The 17,401-nt window shown below is 44.6% G+C and overlaps 1 protein-coding gene across 7 annotated transcripts in view; it reads left to right on the top strand.

The window, feature by feature from the left end:
- The window catches only part of FAM13A (family with sequence similarity 13 member A), a 139,060-nt gene that overhangs the window by 72,610 nt on the left and 49,049 nt on the right, over positions 1-17,401 (top strand). For 6 of the 7 annotated variants that reach the window (XM_042807847.1, XM_042807846.1, XM_042807845.1 and 3 more), the window contains exon 7: positions 15,827-15,868. In XM_042807847.1, the coding sequence (XP_042663781.1) occupies positions 15,827-15,868 (42 nt within the window). Of the gene's footprint in view, positions 1-4,523; positions 4,618-15,826; positions 15,869-17,401 lie in introns of those variants that run through there. The other variant, XM_032983311.2, reaches the window with a different exon arrangement.

Genomic DNA, 17,401 nt, shown 5'->3' with positions numbered 1-17,401 from the left:
GATGCAGGGCTGAGTACCAGCCTTGGAAATTTACTGTTAGTACTGACCCCCTTTCTGAGAATTCCCCTTTTATTAAATTACGTTTTTGGTGTATTAGTTGCTTTTTCTTTCCCTTTGTGCTCTTTTGGACAGGGCCTATTTAAACATCTGTCTGGTTTGTGTGGACATGAAGGGCTACAGTTTCCAAATATGGTTTCTATTTACATGTGACTTGCTTATTTGATGTGTGCACACAAGTCTTCTGGCCAGTGGGAGATTTTCCAGGCTATTTACCATTAATAATTGCAGATGTTTATATGCACAGATACTCTAAGGAGACGAATGCATGTATCGATGAATGTATCTGTACATAAATAATGGCATTTTAAATTTTGTTTTGGTGGTATTTTGAAAAGTATATTCTTTAATTTTCAGCCTGATGATATCTTTGCTTTGCATTTCATGTTTCTGCCAGGGGGGAGTTACTGCGTAACTTAGTAAACACTGTTGGAATACATTGGTGGTATTGAACAGAACTGCAGCATCTTAAAACCCCTCAGATTTTATCAGACCAGGCAAGGTTTTTTTTCTTTTTTTTTAAAAAATGGTATCTGTTTTGTCTATGACAGTGCCGTGAAACAAGGGATAACTGCTTTTCAAGAGGCAGACACAGCTACATCCTCATAAAATCCATTATCTAGATCACGTATATTTCGTATCCTCTGGTGCTGCTCACAGATCCTCTTCTCTTGCTTTATATGTTGAGAAAATTACTTGGTGTGCAGCTAAGTATGAAAAGGAAAGAAAGAGGAGAAAGCACTTCTGTAATGAAGATTGACAGGAGACTTCCTTTCCAAACGTGTGCTCATTCTTTAAACGTCGATGGTGGTGGAGAAAGGTGATTATTCATATTTAGTTCCAGCCGGTGTCTTCTTTCCTTTGTTGAATCTCAGTGAGAAATTTGCAAATCAAATAGTTTGAACCCAGGTGTTGCCTTGACATAGGTGCTGAAGTGTGATGGTATGCGTTGGTATTTTAGGTGGCTTTATCATTTTTATAGGTACTTGTTGTCTGTTTTCCTGAAGTATTCACCATACACTAAGGAGCATACAATCAGCAGAGAGGATGCTGTGCCTGTCCTGGGGAGGGGGGGGGTGGGGTGTTCCCCATCATCTGTGTATCTGGTGGTACCATGAATAGTCACTGCAGCATCGTTTCTGCCAACAGATGAGTTTGGCCCTTCTGAGCAATAGGAATGCAGGAATTGTATGGCACTTGCAGAAGAGGTTTTGTTTTCCATGTTTAACATGGGAGAACAAATTCAACAAGTACAAACAAATCCAAACCAAAAAGTTGTATAATCCCAAGTTTTATGTGTGATAACCCAGTTTGAGTTAACACAAGTTAAAAAGGGCATAAGAGGGCAGGGGGAGGGTCGGAATTCCTGCCTCCCTCAAGTAGCAAGTTGGCTTTAATGTCAGCGTCTGTGAGAAGGAAGTGGATTTGTTTGGAGATAAGACCGCAGTTTTCTGACAGCTTTTGTCTGCCTAGTTTGTGCCACAAATACATCACTTGTGGTCCCTACCCATGAACAGGGGAGGTGAAGAATTAAGGAGTTGTGTGCTCATTTAGTAGGGTGAGATATTGAAAGGGTCCACTGAGATGATGCAAACTGAAGTAAGGTGACATGCACCACGGGGTGATTTCCTGCAGTTTGGGGAGCAGGTACTACTCCTCTTACCAACGGTCGGCCACTGCCCCAAAGTACTTTTTAAACTTTCACTCTCTTTGATATTTCTCCATGTTAAAATCTTTTATTGCAGTATCTGCAGCTGCTCCAGAAATAGTTAAAACCTTGGGAAACCAGCAGTGCTAGAAAAAGTCCACCAGCTGCGTTTTTTTCATCTTTGATCTCCTTTCTTTTAATGGGTGTTGAAGTTGCATGCCAGTGGGTGTGGAGGGAAACGTGAGCTAGGGTACCTCTTCTTAGTCGTAATGTTTTTTGGCAATGTTAAAGAGGCAGACGAGGAAGGAGAAAAGAAAATCGATACCCCATTAAGATGACTCCAAAAGAAGAGAACAGGAACAGAAGGTGGATCTGAAGGTGCCGATGGCACAGGGAACCCTGGGCAACTTTAACGTTCTCCCAAGTCATCTGGCTGATTTTAGCATGATGCCATGAACTAACTTTCTTCATTGATGATAATTTGTAAATTAATCTTTCTGTTTATTACAGGATCTCTTTTTGTTAGTGAATTCTTTGTCAAGGACCTTAGTACTTTTAAGCTCATTTATACAGGCAAGGCCCATGGAAGTTATAACAAAATAGCTAGAGTATAAATTCAGAGTGCAGCAGCTATTTGAGTTATTCCACTTCTGTTTATTCAGCAAGCTGCTCTGGAGAACCCAGACTCCTTCCCCATGTAGATGGGTCCTTAGTTAAATGTGGAAGATTAATTTTTTTTATTGGCATCCTGGTGGTAACACTCAGCTTATAGAAGTGTAATAAACTATGGATAATTGTGTGCGTATAAAAAAAGACTGGCCACGAAGAGGCAATTTGATTTATCGTCAAATTGTGAAACCATACAAGGTTCTTTTGTTTTATACTGAAGCAGTTTTATGTATCGGAGTAAAATCTTTCTCTCGTGGTTTTAGTTGCTTAAGAGCACATATGGCGCATTTAATTTAACAGGAAGTCATCAAGATATTCATTTAATTGCCACAGATAAGAGCAGCCCAGATCCGTGATGGCAGAGTGCTTTATCAGCATTGCTGACTTTCCTAAAAAGGGGCCCTGTGCTGTGCCTGGCGTGACTGTGGCGCAGCAGAACAGGCTTGTGCTGAGGCAACGGGCAGAAGCATTACTAATGCACTTCTTCCAGTCAGCCTGCTGACAGGAGCAAATATTAAACAGTTGAGCGGACTGAAACGGAGCCACTTCTCGGTTGACCTCTGCGTCTACTCCATGCCACTGCTTTCTGAGGCTGCAGCTGCCCACTGCTGGCTTTTTTTGGCAGAAAACACCCCTGCCTTCTGCTGGGAAAGGTCAGGATCTGTTAGGCATCCCTCTGAAATGTCTGATACCCTTCTGCTAACCTGTGAGTGTCTGCTGCTTCTCCAGAAGGCTGATGAGGCTCGTGTTTAAATTCGCATGACCTACATCTGTGTGGAAGTCGTAAACATACGGTACTAAGCTCTTGCCACAGCTTTCTCCCAAACCACTCCTAGTCCTTGTGGAGTTGAAGGCGATGGCGCTTTTAATATTGACTTGAATTTTTGAAGATTGGCATGTCTGGCTGTGCCAGAATTAGACATCAAGCTTTTACTGCCTAAAATGTTGGAAGGATCCATTCTCTTATGCCCCTTTATCAGTTTGAGACTGTCCCCTTCCCCGTCACATAAAGCGTGCGATGTGGTAACATCGTTCACGGGTAGAAGTGTTTCTGTCCAGTTTCGGGGGAGGTTGAAGGCAATACTTTAGGCGGTCTGGGCAGAGGAGGTGCAAAGGTGAAAAATAAAACTTTGGATATGCTCCCTCAGCAGCTGTCAGACATTTTGGTGCAAGACCTTCGTAGGGAATTTGTACTGTTCATTTTTCAAGGCTGCCGTGTCCTGGAAAGAGGCACACCTGTTGCGTGGGGTCCTTTTGTTACTGCTCATCCCGCCCTGAATTTCCACCAGATAAAACGGTGCGATTCGTTGTTTCAGAGCAGTAGTTGGTCAGCAGCCACAGGTGTAGAAGCAGGAGTGCTTGCGGGTGGCCTGCTGGGAACATCAGTAAAAATAAGTTGGGCTTCTGCAACGCTTCCCTCTTCCTTTAAAACGTGAAGGGAAGAGGTCTGGCATGCTCCCCTTTGCTATCTGTCCGGATCGGTTGGCCAACCATGGCACAAACTCTCTGAACACCAGTAGCATCGACTGCAACGCAAAGGGCTGGTGGGTTGGAAGGCCCAGTTGTGCCAGGGCCTACAGACACCTGGACGCGGCGAGGGCGCGTGCAGGCAGCGCCCTGGCCCGGTGCAGCTTGCAGCGGGGCAGTAGCCCAGCGGTGGGGTGGTGGAGCTCGGGGTGGGCTAGGTGTCTGCTGGGCACCCTGCCCGTGGGCACCCAGCCCGTGGGCACCCAGCCCGTGGGCACCCTGCCCGCCCCAGAGAGGACCCAGCGTGGCCGTGGGGCGGCAGGTTGTGGGTGACTGCATCGCACCCTGGGCGACATTTAGGCGGGGGGCGGGGTGCGGGTATCGTTGCTCAAAGGGATAGAAAAGACCTTGGGGGGGGGGGGGGGGGGGGCGTGTTCGTTAAAAGGTAGCCTGTAGCAATTACCCCTCAGCTGGTGGCATTTCTTGCAGGGCCGGGACCAGCTGGGCTTCGTAAACCGATTTCGGTTAACCTGTGTCTGCCGGGGCGGGAGCGGGGCCGGGGGGTCCCTCGCTCCCCGGTGGCGGCGAGAGGGGGCCGGGCCGGGCCGGGCCGGGCCGCCGTCAGCCGCCAGCCCCCTCGCCCCTCCCCGGGGCCGGGCCGGGCCGCGCCGCCGGCCCCCCGTGGCGAGGCGCTGGCGGTGCTGCGGGCGCGGCGAGAGGCGAGGCGGCGGCGGCCCCATGGCCAGCATGGCTTGCGAAGTCATGCCCCTGCAGAGGTACGTGTCCCGCCGGGGCTGACCCCGGGCCCAAAACGCCGCGGGGGGGGGGGGGAGAGCGGGGCTGGTGCAGGGCTGCTCGGGCACGGAGGCAGCCGGGACTCCGGCCCTGCCGGGAAGGGCAGCGCCGCCCCGGGCCGGCTGCCCGGGCAGGGTAACGAGGCTATTTATTAACGGGGTTCCGGGGGCGTGGGGGGAGATCTTTGGTTTCCTCAGGCGGGGGGGGGGGGTGTAGGGCTGGATGCAGCGCCCCAAAATCCACGCAGCTCTCTCCTTGCGGGGTGGGAGCAGCTCAGAGGTTTATGGGGGTTTAGGTGGGTCCGGGGCCAGCCCCTCCCGGCGAGCGGTGGGGGTCTGACGGCTCCCAGTGCCCGAGCAAACACCCCCCCCCCCCCCAGCGCTTCACTGCAGCAGGGGCTGTAATGCGGTGAGGGACCCCCCCTGCGCACACCCCACCTCTAGCTGTCCGCTCGCCCACCCAGCGTGGTGTGCCTTTGCAGCAGCACGGGCGAGAGGTTTAGTTCAGGGAGGAGAAGGGCTGTTTTGTTTCCCGGGTGCCGAGACACACCTCCCTTGAGCACCGGCTGTGGGTGCGTACCTGTGCTGGCGTGTGCTCCCGCCACAGCCACAGTACCGCGGGGATAACTGCGCTCGGGCTTTTGAAATGGCAGGGCACAGGCGCTCTGCGGGGGCCAGGGAGTGTACACAGTCCTTTTACTGAGCCATTAATTTTTTAAATTTTTGTTTCTGTGCTCTTTCAGCTCTCAAAATTAAGAGGTCCATGCCTCCGCTAGCCTTATTCGATCAGGCTGAATATCAATCTTTATGTAATCTACAAAAACAGTAAATAAGTGATTTCGTGTGCCGTTTCAGCGCTGTGGTGGTGCTGTTTCAGCAGAAGCGGCAGAGTTGCTGCTTACTTGGACACGATAAAATAGTAACCGAAATTGCTGCCCAAACTGTTATTGTCTTGATAAAGCACAGGGTCCTCTGCAGGTGGATGTGGAGGAAGTGTCTTTTGCAGTAATGCAGTCGTGGGGTTCCATGTTGATGACTGCAGAGAAGCAGAAATGCTGTTTGAATGTCTTAAAGAAGGAGTCATAGTGCATCATTCCTATTTGGAGGACCAGTCTCACATAACATTTTTAACCTTTTTGTGTTCCCTAGGATCTGACTGTCTCAGCATCGGTCAGAACAAGTGGTTGTTATTGTGCTCTGGACTGTTCACCCCAGGGGAAGATAGGTTTCACAGGGTAGCTCTAATTAGACTTTGTTTTTTTGTTGTTGCAAGGATTAACTCTTGATCAGTTAGAAATGCACTCTGCACTTTAAAAGTGAAGATTTTTCTTCAGACACCCATTAAGCCTTGAGCGTAGTACAGAATTGTTTGAGTTTTGCAGTTTAAAAAAAAAAAAATCACAGAATTCTGGCTTCTTTTCCATCTCCTTGCTCTGTTTTTAGGATGCGTATGCTACACTTTTAGCTCCTAATTTTCTTTGTATGTAGGTGCAGTCAAGCACAGACTCCTGGATCCCCTTACAGCAACGTTTTCCCGGTTGCACCTTTATTTTCCTGTTCTTGGAACATTGTCTCCTCCCTTCTTAGTGCAGAGTTTTGCTGAGGAAGAAGGTCTTGCTGGCTTTGAGCAATTTTTGTCAGCTTCAGGAAGGGTGATGCCTGGCAGTGGTTGGTGCCAGTGCGGGTGGAAGCATGCTCGTGGTTCCTGTGAGGTGGACAGATGCTGCAGCTCCAGCTGAGGGTATGGGCAACTCACAGCACGTGATTCCTGTTGCTGGGTCTAAAGCAGACTAGTGGCAACCTGCTGGTGCCGTGGCGCGGGGCGCTTCCCAAGCCAAGAGCATCCGTCTTCCCCCCTCAAGAAAGGGAATGAGCTGCCAGCAGTAATCACTCTTGGTTCCCTTCCTGGGTGGGGGGACTCCCTCCCGCCCGGCTCCCGCAGGCGCCCTGCTCTGTGCTCTCTGTGGGCTGCAGGCTGACTGTGCGGCCCCTGCCACGGGAACCCTCCTGTGCTGAAGCGATACAAATGCGTCTCTGTGTGGCTGGTGTGCAAAACTTGGGAGAGGGAGAAAGGCTCTGTTTAAGAAGCTATGACAATTAAATAGCGTTTGTCACTGGAGCGGCAAAGTATTGAATCTTCCAAGGTATCTGTAAGCTGTGAGTCTGGCTTCCTAAAAATCATATAACGTGCTTGCATAGAGCCATACGTACTATACGGTGTCGTTCTATATATAGATGTCTCTGGAATGGCACGTGATGGGATATAATGGCCTGCTGCAAGGGAGTGACAGTGGGGATGTCAGGGTTATATTTTGTTGCATGGGAAGAGGTGGAAGGCCAGGTGTGTTGAACCCTCCACTGCAATAGGTACTATATTGCCCAAGCACTGTAAAAGATGCCTGTGAATGTCACACAGGTTGCATTACTGATTTTCCAACAACATCCACCAGTAATTGTCTCTCCTATTGCTAATGGGCTAACATGTTTTCTGAATAGCATTAGCTTATTTTAATAACCTGGATTCCTAGTTAGAGCATTACTAATGCTGTTAATGTATCTTTTAATTCATTTATTTTATCTCAGTCTATTACAGATTTAACAAAAGCTGTGCAAAGCTGAAACCTGTGGCGGCCGCCTTTGCCAATCATATCTGCCAGTTTCCGTAGGAGATAAGAAAGGCAGGTACACACTTGGGCCTTGTTTGTGATCAGTGGCCTCTCTAGCTTTCCTCTTTGCTGAAACAAATCAAGGCAGAGTGAAACCATCACGGATATATTTAGCAAGTGCATCTGATGGAAGTAGGAAGTGTGACTGATCTGTTTCTTACCTGGGCAGCAGCAGTGGTCTGCGTGGGCTGTCTCGCTTGCAGTCATCGTCGCAGTGGTTTGATTTACCTTACTGGTTTGCTTGCTTGGGGTCTTCCACAAATACTGGGTATTTTAGCCTGAGAACACTGCACTTTCTTCTTCTTTTGGAACGGCTGCTCTGTTCTCTTTAACAGACTAGTGAGTGTTTGTGTGTGTAAAGTTGTATCGTAAATAGGTCTGATCCTTTGGACTTTGTTATCACTTTCTACCCAAGGCACTGGGAGTGCTTGACAAGCCCTAGTGAAGTATGTTCTCGAATATGTATGGAAAGTGAAGTATGTTCTCTGAGAGTGGAGAGAACTTGTATTTGACTTTTTGTTTGTTTGTTTCTTGGTTTGGGTGTTTTTTTTCTGGCGGAAGAAGTAAGAGAAATTCAAACCAATGGTTCTTATTTTCCTCAAGTCATAGTCATAGCCTGTTACAAAATGCTGTGTGAATTTTTGGTCTTCCAGGCTCACATTTGACCCACAGCTTGTCGTATCACAGCTGTGATGTGATGGGTGTAGGAGCCTGTGGAAACTCTTCCTGGGTACCACTGGGTGGGTGGTGAAGGGGGCTCAGGCTAAAAGAGGAAATTGATGTGGAAATTTTCTGCGGTGTTTGCCTCGGGGGTGTCCACCTGATTAAGCAAGGAAATATGAATATTTACCAAAAAACTGGGCTCTTCAGATACCTTTATTTGAAGCGTGCAAGCTTTTAACAAACAATCCTGAAATCGAAATCCCTGGTTACCTAGTAACAGTTCTTCACCATTATAATGCAACAGGTATGTGTGCATTATGCAACTTCACACTGTTAAATTCTGAGAAGAGGTGAGACTTTGGCTGATACATGCATTCCGCCTCTTTCTGACCCATTTTCTAGTTTTATCCTAGTGAGGACTATTGCCAAACCACAAGTAGAAGAAAAGACACTGCCCTGTCTTTCATAATAAGCCCCAACTAGTTTAAGAAGTAAAACAACAAAAGCGAGCTGTTTAACATTGACGTCATTTTATAAAAGATAAACATATTTGCAATCCAGGAGGATAGTGAGTAGAAAATAATTATACAAAATTATGCTGTCAAGGGTTCCAGTAGATTCAGATATGTTAATATAAATGGAAAATCAGCCTCTCGCTCAGAGTGGCATTTAATCAGCAAGAGGTTCTGCTCTTGCTTGCCAAGGTTCAAGCTCTCTCAGCTTGCCATGGGATAGCCCGTACTTCCCTGATGTTGCTTTGAAGTGGGAGGAGGTGTGCAAAAAGGCTTCAGTGTATTTTTTTTTTTTTTTTTTTCCCGTTCAGTCAGTGTGCCTCAATCTCAGTGCCCCCCTCATGCACAGCCTGCGCAGTTATGCCTGTGGATAATGCAGTATAATCTTAATGCGTATGGCTGTGCTGTATGTTAGTGTCTCCTAGAATTACAAGGCCCTTACGCTAGGCTTGGGTGCTTGTGCCTTAATCTTGGCAGTGGAAAATAGAACAAGAAATAGTATGTGCTCCTCAGATGCGTGACAGAGTGATTCTACATATTCACCTCAGCTTGCCTCTATGTAATAGTCATACTGATATTTTGAATGCCAGATAAAACAGGAGACAGAAGCTCATGTTTTTGGAAGGCTGATAGGGAACTCTTGCCCCAGAGAGGTCCCTTTCTACAGTGCCGCAGTTACCTTGCTGCACGTTGTGATCTTGAAGGCTTAAGACATAACTTAGTTGAGAAACCTTTAGGAAAAACACTGCTGAAGAAACAGCTTTGGGGAAGATGGCGTGATTGTTTGGAGATTAATATTTAAGCCAATACCAGTCCACCCCCACGCAAGTTATTGGAGTTATTTTGCGCAGTATGTGAGTTCAGAATAAAGAAGCAGAGCTGTCTGCCTAGTATTTTGTCATGTGGCTCATTTGGCAAGCAGCTTACACAGGTACTTAAGCATGAGTTTAACTTGGTTTCAGTGGTAAGTATGGTTAGGTAGAAGTGTAACTATTGTGAAGACTGGAGGTAAATATCTGAAACAACGTGTTACGGTTTTCACTATAAAAGCTACTCTTCAGGGAGAATGCAAATAACTTACAGAGAAATAGCTGTTAAGCATTTTGGTTTTAGACAGTTACTATACAGTGCATTCCTCCTCCCTCCCCCTCTGATTAAGGCTATAGAGCAAGGGTGGCATTGCTCAACAACTGATGGTAAGCGCTGACTTTTAATGATGACCATTGTATCATCACAGTGTTACCATGTTAGATTAGATTTATAGTTACTTTTGAATAAAGGATGGTATTATTCTTTCTTCTTTTGCATAACATACCTCAATATTTATTTGAAAGAAAATTATTCTGAAGGCTTTATTTGAAGGAAGAAACTTATATTGCAGGCTAGTTCACATTTGCAAAACCATTACCTTTTACCCACTGCTGTGAAGCACATGCTATGAGTAAATCACACTATTGAGAAAATAAGCATGCAGTAAATTTTCATGAGCAGTTTCAATCTTGCATTTGTCACGAGCTTGAAATAACTTTTATGGGGAAATGATTTTGGGGGGAAAAAAGTGCTGAAAAATTTGTGAATAAAACAAGACATTCAGCAAAAAGCACTACTGTAGCCTCAAAACTGAGGCTTCTTTGAAGCTGTTTTTAGTGTTGTTTATGTTGAATGTCAGAATAAGTAAATAAACAATATTGTTAAAATCCTCTGCAATTGCAAAAATGGCATGTCTATTAATACAAGGTGGCACAGTGGTTCTAAATGGTGAGAAGAAAAGAAGAGGGAGATAACTTCAAAGTCTTAACAAATCACCCAACCTTAGCCTTCCTTCTCCTCCCCCCAAAAACTGCATTAACTTGTGATAGTGTTAGTAATTTGACGCCACTGAATTTTCAATGCATTTTTGTTTGATTGCATTAAAATTAGAAGCAGCTATCTCATTGCCTGAAAAACATGTTCTCACTAAAAAATAATTAATTTCTTTTGAAGTCCAGAATAGCTGTGGTGGAATAGAAAGTGAGCCATTTCTTTATCTAACTTTTGAGGTCAGAACAAATAGAGCCTGTGGCAAGGCATTAGGAAAACATGACCTTGGCTGAGCAGCGTGACCCCACCAGTGTCTAGGCCCTTCATCTCTGGTGCAAAATGTTGACACTTGAGTCAAAGTACATTGTCGTGAATGTTTAAAAAAAAAAAAAAAAAAAAAAAAAAAAATCATCACCCCATATTTTTTTTATTTAATCAACTAAATGTCCCAGTTAACTTTTGAAAAGAAGTGTGGAGTAGGAAAGCACCGGTAGCTTTACAGTGGAGGGTCCAGTGCCAGCAAGCCAGGATGGAAGAACTGCTGATACTTAAGTGCAAATAAAGCAAGGGGGAAGGGCCCTGAGCCACCCTCTGACCTGGGGTGAGAGCACAGGCCAACAAGGTGGGTATCCCATATGCATGTAAGTAAATTGGGAACCTTCCGAGCTCAGCAGCAGCTCCCTTATTCTTTCTGAAGGGCAAAATGAGACATTTAAAAAAAAAAAAAAAGAAAACTTTCATTGCATATTTGAGAATGCTATGGGTAAACGATTGCCTGTAATATTCCTGTTGCAAAAGGAAGAGGCAAAAAAAGGTAACTGTGGTTCTGTAATGGAAATTTGTCGTTTAACAGTTAGACTTCAGCCAAGCTTTCTTATTTCCTTATTTCAAGACAGAAAGGATGCGTTACGTAAATGCTGTAACATACATGTGCCTGAAAATTCTAAAATGTGCTAAACTAACTGACAGACTTTTTTGTTAGCTCAGTGGAGGTCACAAACATGACAATACTTTAGCTGTAAAATAAAGAGAACAACTTTTTCCAGTTTGGCTGGTATTTGTTTTGTTTTTTAGCAAGAATGAAGTGATCGGATATTTAGGTGTCCTTCAGGAGCGTGAGAAATTGCTCTCCCAAGTATTGCATGAAAGAGCAATTAATTTCTGTTTAATCCCCTGGCTTAGGGGAGCTATGTATATATCCGAGAAGAAAGAGGCTGCTGTATTTTGCACTTGGCCACGTAATCGGTGATAGTTGAACAAATTTTTTTTTTTTTTTTTAAAGTTAATTCATCCCTTCAGTGCCTTCTGGACATGAGGCATGTGTAAAGCTGGACAAAACTTTGAGGGTATTAAAAAAAAAAAAAAAAAAAAAAAAAAAGGCTCACACCCACCTAATTTAGTACTAAACTTACTTGCATAATGGATAAATGATTTGCTGGGCAAGGTAGAAATTTAGAAATTTAGGCTTTGTAAGAGGTACACATCAGAATGACTTGTTCCCTCCATACTGTGGGCGGCTGGCTTGGTTTGCTAGGTCACTGTCCCGGGTATTAAGCTTTCCTTTCTTTCTGGAAGGGTTATATATCCCTTTAACCAGATGGGAAATATGCAGCTCAAGTACACCACAATTAAATGCTAAACATATCTTAATGACATCTAGCCTTTTCTTTTGAAAGGATATATGGTAGAGAAGGCTTCCTAGCAATACTAAAAAGCCTTTCAGTACAAGGTGTTTTGAAAGCAAGCAAGCAGTTGTTTTTTAATCAACATAGTGTGAGTGATAGTGACGAAGGGTCCTGTGTGGAAGGCTTTAAACCAATTACTAGCCAGTTTATTGTGTAATATCGATTGATGGTCATTTATGATTCATGTTTTGTACATTTTTGCTTGCTTGCGAAATATATCTGAATGTTTCCAAAAATATATCTGAAACCATGTGATTAGGTATACACAGGTTTAAAACCTCTCGCACACTATTTTATTTCTTTCATAAGACTAATCTGTGCTTGTGTGTATATTATAAGTACGTCAGTTTATTACCTTACAACACAATTCATTATTTCATAAAGTATTTTAATCAAAACAGAATCCTTGTGCACTAAGTGGTTGCAGTAGGGTTTGGTGGTCTCACATTTAATTTGAGGGATTACGAATTATGGTTTAGGTCTGTTTGCAATTTACATAGCTCGTGTCTTCTAGCTTGCACAGATGAGTTGATCAAGGTGCATGAGGTTGGGGAAAGATGTTTGGGACACATTGTTTTTAAGGATTTGTGGGGAAATGGATAATGTGTTTTATTCAGATGCAGGAGATCTTTTTAAAGTTAGAAGTTTGTTACGGTTTTCTCAGAAGTCTAGGTTTCATAATTAGTTAGCTTGGAGCTCTTCATCCCAGATGCAGCTGCTGATCAGTGCTGCATCTGTAAATATAAACCACTATTGGATAGGAGAGGTTATGTGCAGATATAGCAATTATCAACCATGTGAAATTTTGAAACACTGATCTAAATGAAACTGGTGCTTGTTATCTGGCTTCCATAGAGCTGCTTTCTCCCCCATTCCCAGCTAAGGCTCTTGAAGTTTTTGTTTCTCCTCAGTTACTTTGTATGAGTGGATAATGTTTTTTTTTTTTGTAGAGATACAAAACTTGCTTGAACTTGTGGAGCAGAGGTTGTACTTTCTGTGGAAGAAAAGGATGGAAATGCAAGAGGTTTCATAGAGTCCCTGCTGAATACTATTTTTCTATCTGATCTGTCAAAGCAACTAGTGGGAGTAAGAATATAAGAAAGTTACTTGGGCTTTTGCAGTATCATTGTGCTTCTGTGATTTAGAAGTTCACTACAAACCCTGAGATGAGGAAGGGGTTTTATGATGGAAAAGAAAGCATGCTTGGTACAGCTTTGACAACTGCCACTTGTACACAAAGCAGCATTTGGTACTGTCATCTGAAGTTCCATTGATGCACAGAAATCTCGATGGCGCTGAGAACTTTTCTCTACATGAGAAAACATTTTTTCATGTTTTGTGTCTGCCATTGGGAATTGTTTGCATTGAGATTACAAGTACAGCCATTAATGTAATGAACTGAATGTAGCAAAAAACTTTACCTGAAACTTTGTGAGTTTAAAGTAGCTTCTTTAGACTTACTTTTTTTTTTTTTTTTTTTTTTTAAATTAAGTGCTAAATAAAGAGGTAACTTAAGCATGCAGGCTGAGAAACTGTGCACACCATCAGGGTGGGGAGCCTGCCCCTGGCAGAGGTTCTTTACCCGTGCCTTTGTTGCAGGTCATCTTCTGGGAAGGGCAATGATAGGCACTTCCATGTTTCCCTTCACTTTTTCCAGGCAGTCTCAAAGCCGGAGCAGTTTCTCAGAAAGACCCTTCAGGTGATGATTGCCTCCCTTCACACGCAGGCAGGGGTGTTACCTACCTCGCTGCAGGCAAGCGCTGTCAGCTCGCTCGGCGTTCAGAGCTCTGCTCCCACAGCCCCTGCAGCTTGCTCGAGCGGCTGAAGATGGGCTTGAGGAAGTGGCAGCAAAGTTTCCAGTAGCAGCTGTGTTCTCAGTGTTCTTGGGGAGCTGCTGAAAACTGCCCAGTCACGCGTTACAGAGGCAATGTGAGTTTTGGCAGACCGTGCTGATTTCGGAAGCCGCTTCTCTTCCTTCCGGCCCGTGGTATTTGGTGTTACCCTTGAATCGGTATTTCAGGCTTCCTGTGCAATGTGCTGGAAAGTCTTTCTTGTAGCTGTCTGGAGTTGTCTCTTAATGAATCTCTGCATACTGTAGTGGGGTCAAAATGATGCAGAATTAAACCCCTGTGACTTTTTTTCTAGCGCGTGCGCTGCCTTGCTCATCTGCTGTCTACCTTCCTGGCCTTTATGACTGTCTTGCAGCCTGCCTTGTGCTCTTGTCGATTCCCCCCCCCCCCCCCGATGAATTTGTTGTTCATATTTGTGGATCTGTTTTAACATTGGCTGGGTTCAAAATGAGCCACGGTGAAATCTGCCTCTGGCTATATACAGTGTGAGAGCAGGGTGCTCGCCTGGCTTCAGGCCATCTTCAGCTCATCTTGCTGAGGGAACTTCCTGCTGGCTCCAGTGGAAACTGCAAAAGGTACCTGTGTGTATTTGATCTCCTAACTACAAAACTCATGGCGATGTTCCTTTCCCCTTTATTCTGTGCTTAGAGAAGCTTTTATAAACTGATAAATAAAATCCTTCAAAATTCAAGAGATCAATGGACTCGGGCTGGCTTTTCAAAAATTGCTCAAGTTTGATCTACTACAGATCCCTGCTGAAATTGGTCGGGGTGTCAGGGTGATCAAAGCCCCTGAGGGACTTGAGTTTGAAGCTGAGCTCACCTCACCGAGAGCATTCTCCCATCTTCTCTCATCCTCTGAACAAGTTTGAAAGCAGTAGATGCCTTCACAGCGTGGCAGTGCCCTGGGACCTGTAGTTGGGTACCTGTGGCAAATTGCTGAGTGCTGGAACAGTCCCAGGCTGTTGGAACAGCAGGAAAGCAGCAGGGAAGTGCTTGGTTTCCACCGCCTGTGGGACTTTATCCTTTCTGCTTTTGTTTAAAGTAATTTTTGCAGCTTCCCATCTTTTCTGCCGAACTTGCTGTGCTCTTCGGCAGAGTCAGTTAAAGTCCTTTGGGGATGAATTGACCCCAGTGGCATTTCCTGCATGCTTGGAGGAAGGCAAGTGTCCTGCTCTGGAGAGTTACAAGGATTACATCCTTACTCTGTGAGGATAACCTTTTGTCTGGTTGGAGTGAGTAGGTGAAATTAACTTGAACCCCTTTTTACAGTGACACAGTTTTAAATGGAGTCAAACCATCAGTCCATCACATCTTTAAGCTTCAGCACCCCAGCAGCTCATTCTTACCCTTGTGCCAGCACAGGCATGATGAGCTGTATCAGAGAACTGGTTGGCCACGCCAGGTAGTTATGTTTGGGCCAGGTCAGTTGGCCACTGAAACACCGTTTTGTCAGGGGAGCTCCACGCCAGCCGATGGCAGCCCCTGATCTCAAGCCTAGGGAGATTTCAGCATAGTCAAATTGGCTTTTCACAGGAGCGATAAAACTGTGGAATTTGTAGCCTCATACATACACTCATGGCCATTTCTTTGGTCTCTCAAGATGTCATTTGGGTTTTTTCCTCAATTTTTGCTTTAATGGGCAGGTTGTTTAATTCTGGAATAGCAGACGGCAAAAGACTCTGATGGGTTTGCTGGCAAAATGCTTTATTGTTGCTATGGGAATAGTCCTTGCACTGCTGCAAAGCTGGAGTGACTCCTGGCTGTCTAGCAGATCTGTTACACCGTGTTTGTGGACACTGAGAAATGAGTTGGATTCTCAGGATTTAAGGAATGTAACTTAAAGCTTTCTTCCATGAGTACAGCCAGAGGACAAAGCAGACATAAGTGTTACCTTTGTAACAGGTGTACTGTTTCACTTGTGTAGTCTTGGGGTTTTTTAAGAGTGAATATCTTGAACTGCAAACATAAGACAGAGCTGCATACTAACTTTAAAAATTTTGTTTTGTTTTTTAGTTCCCAGGAGGATGAGCGGCCTATGTCACCCTTCTATGTGAGGTATTTACTCAATTGTTTTAATTTCTTTTTCTGTGCAGGATCGACTCTTTACTGGGATTCAGTGGGGGGAGAGATGCCAGAAATGCCAAACAGACTGTAATCAAACTGAAGATTAATGTTAAGTTCATAATTATTGCTGAGCTAGTGGGATGAATGAGTTTTCGGAGATACTAAATCTGTTGCAATTTTTTTGTATTTAGAGATGAGGCTCAAGGTTTAGTGCCAGTTTTGTAAGTCTTAATTAGAAGACGGACATTCATTTCCTCTCTTCTTCAGTTCATCAGTTCATTATGTAGCTTAGATGCCCATCGTGAGTAGCTTATAATCAGCAGGCACGGGAGAGATTTTTGCCACCAGCTTTGGAGAACTGGCAGCGCGTGCTGATCAGAAAGAAACCAGGAGCCAGAAGGTGATTTGACAGCCCATACAGCAACTGCTCCTCTGCTGCAGCCCAGAAAAGCAGGAGAGTGCCCGGGTCCCCAGCGTGCCTGCCTGGGGAATGGTGCTCATGCTGTATTTGAACAAATTGTGTTTCTTGTTTTGGCAACTGGAGGGCAAAGTCACTGCCTGTAGAAGTGGCCTAATTCTGTTGACATCAGTGAAAGTTTGCTCTGCTTGCTTCAGTAGCAGGCTCAATTCCAGTGCTTTCATTTATACTTAGTGGAAGAACAGGAGCCAGGGCAATTAACAGTGAAGGGCTGCAGAGGAGGAAGGGCCAGATATTATAATTGGGTTCTTTGATCTCTGCAGAGTTTAAACAAATAAGAAGAAATCCCTGTGGTGCTTTTTGTGAGAGCAGTGATATTTGGAATTCTTACAGTGATCTCTTAAATTTGTTAATTCTCCTGCATATGTTCCTATTTATCTTTATAGCTTGTGTTTTTTCTTAGAGTTTTTCTAACAAACTACAGAAAGTGTGCATTTCATGCATACTCTTAATATGGAGACTTCCATTAAAACTGTGCAGAAGTGTGGGTCAGTTCATGGACTAGCCCTGCTGCATGGTCTTCTCTGCCTTCCTGTTGATGCACCATCATTCCCTGCAGCGTATTTGTGTCAGAAGCAGTTCTGCCTTTTCCTTTGGGAGACTATTTTGTAGCTGCATACATTCCCCTGTCACAAGTTTTCCCCAGTTTAAATCTTCAACCTGACTTTCCACTGAAAATAGTCCCCTTCTTTCTTTCTGGCTAAATGTGTGACCTTCAAATGACTGTAGGCTGTCATTACATCTCAATCTATCTTATTGCTTAAAACTGTCCTAAACCCTGTCTTGGATCATGGAAAAATGATCCAGAAAGAAGAATCTTTTCAGCTGACCTTGTCAGGATTGCTGAAAAGATGGGGAGCAAGAGGAAACTGGCATCAAAGAATATTTTTGAGAGGAAGGGAGCAGGTTTGGAAATTTGTAATAGAGATGTGGGCATATTAGTATGGGGAACAAAGAATGAGTGTGTCCACTGGAATGAAGGGATGGCTTTCTGTGGGGATGTATCTTGCAAATCAGAAGGGAACAGTCAGGAATAAACACGTAGC

Source organism: Tyto alba, unplaced genomic scaffold, assembly GCF_018691265.1.
Source record: "Tyto alba isolate M040663 unplaced genomic scaffold, T.alba_DEE_v4.0 Super-Scaffold_6, whole genome shotgun sequence".
NCBI lineage: Eukaryota > Metazoa > Chordata > Aves > Strigiformes > Tytonidae > Tyto > Tyto alba.
Note: the sequence above shows the minus strand (reverse complement) of the source record. Positions and strands in the feature narration are given on the sequence as shown.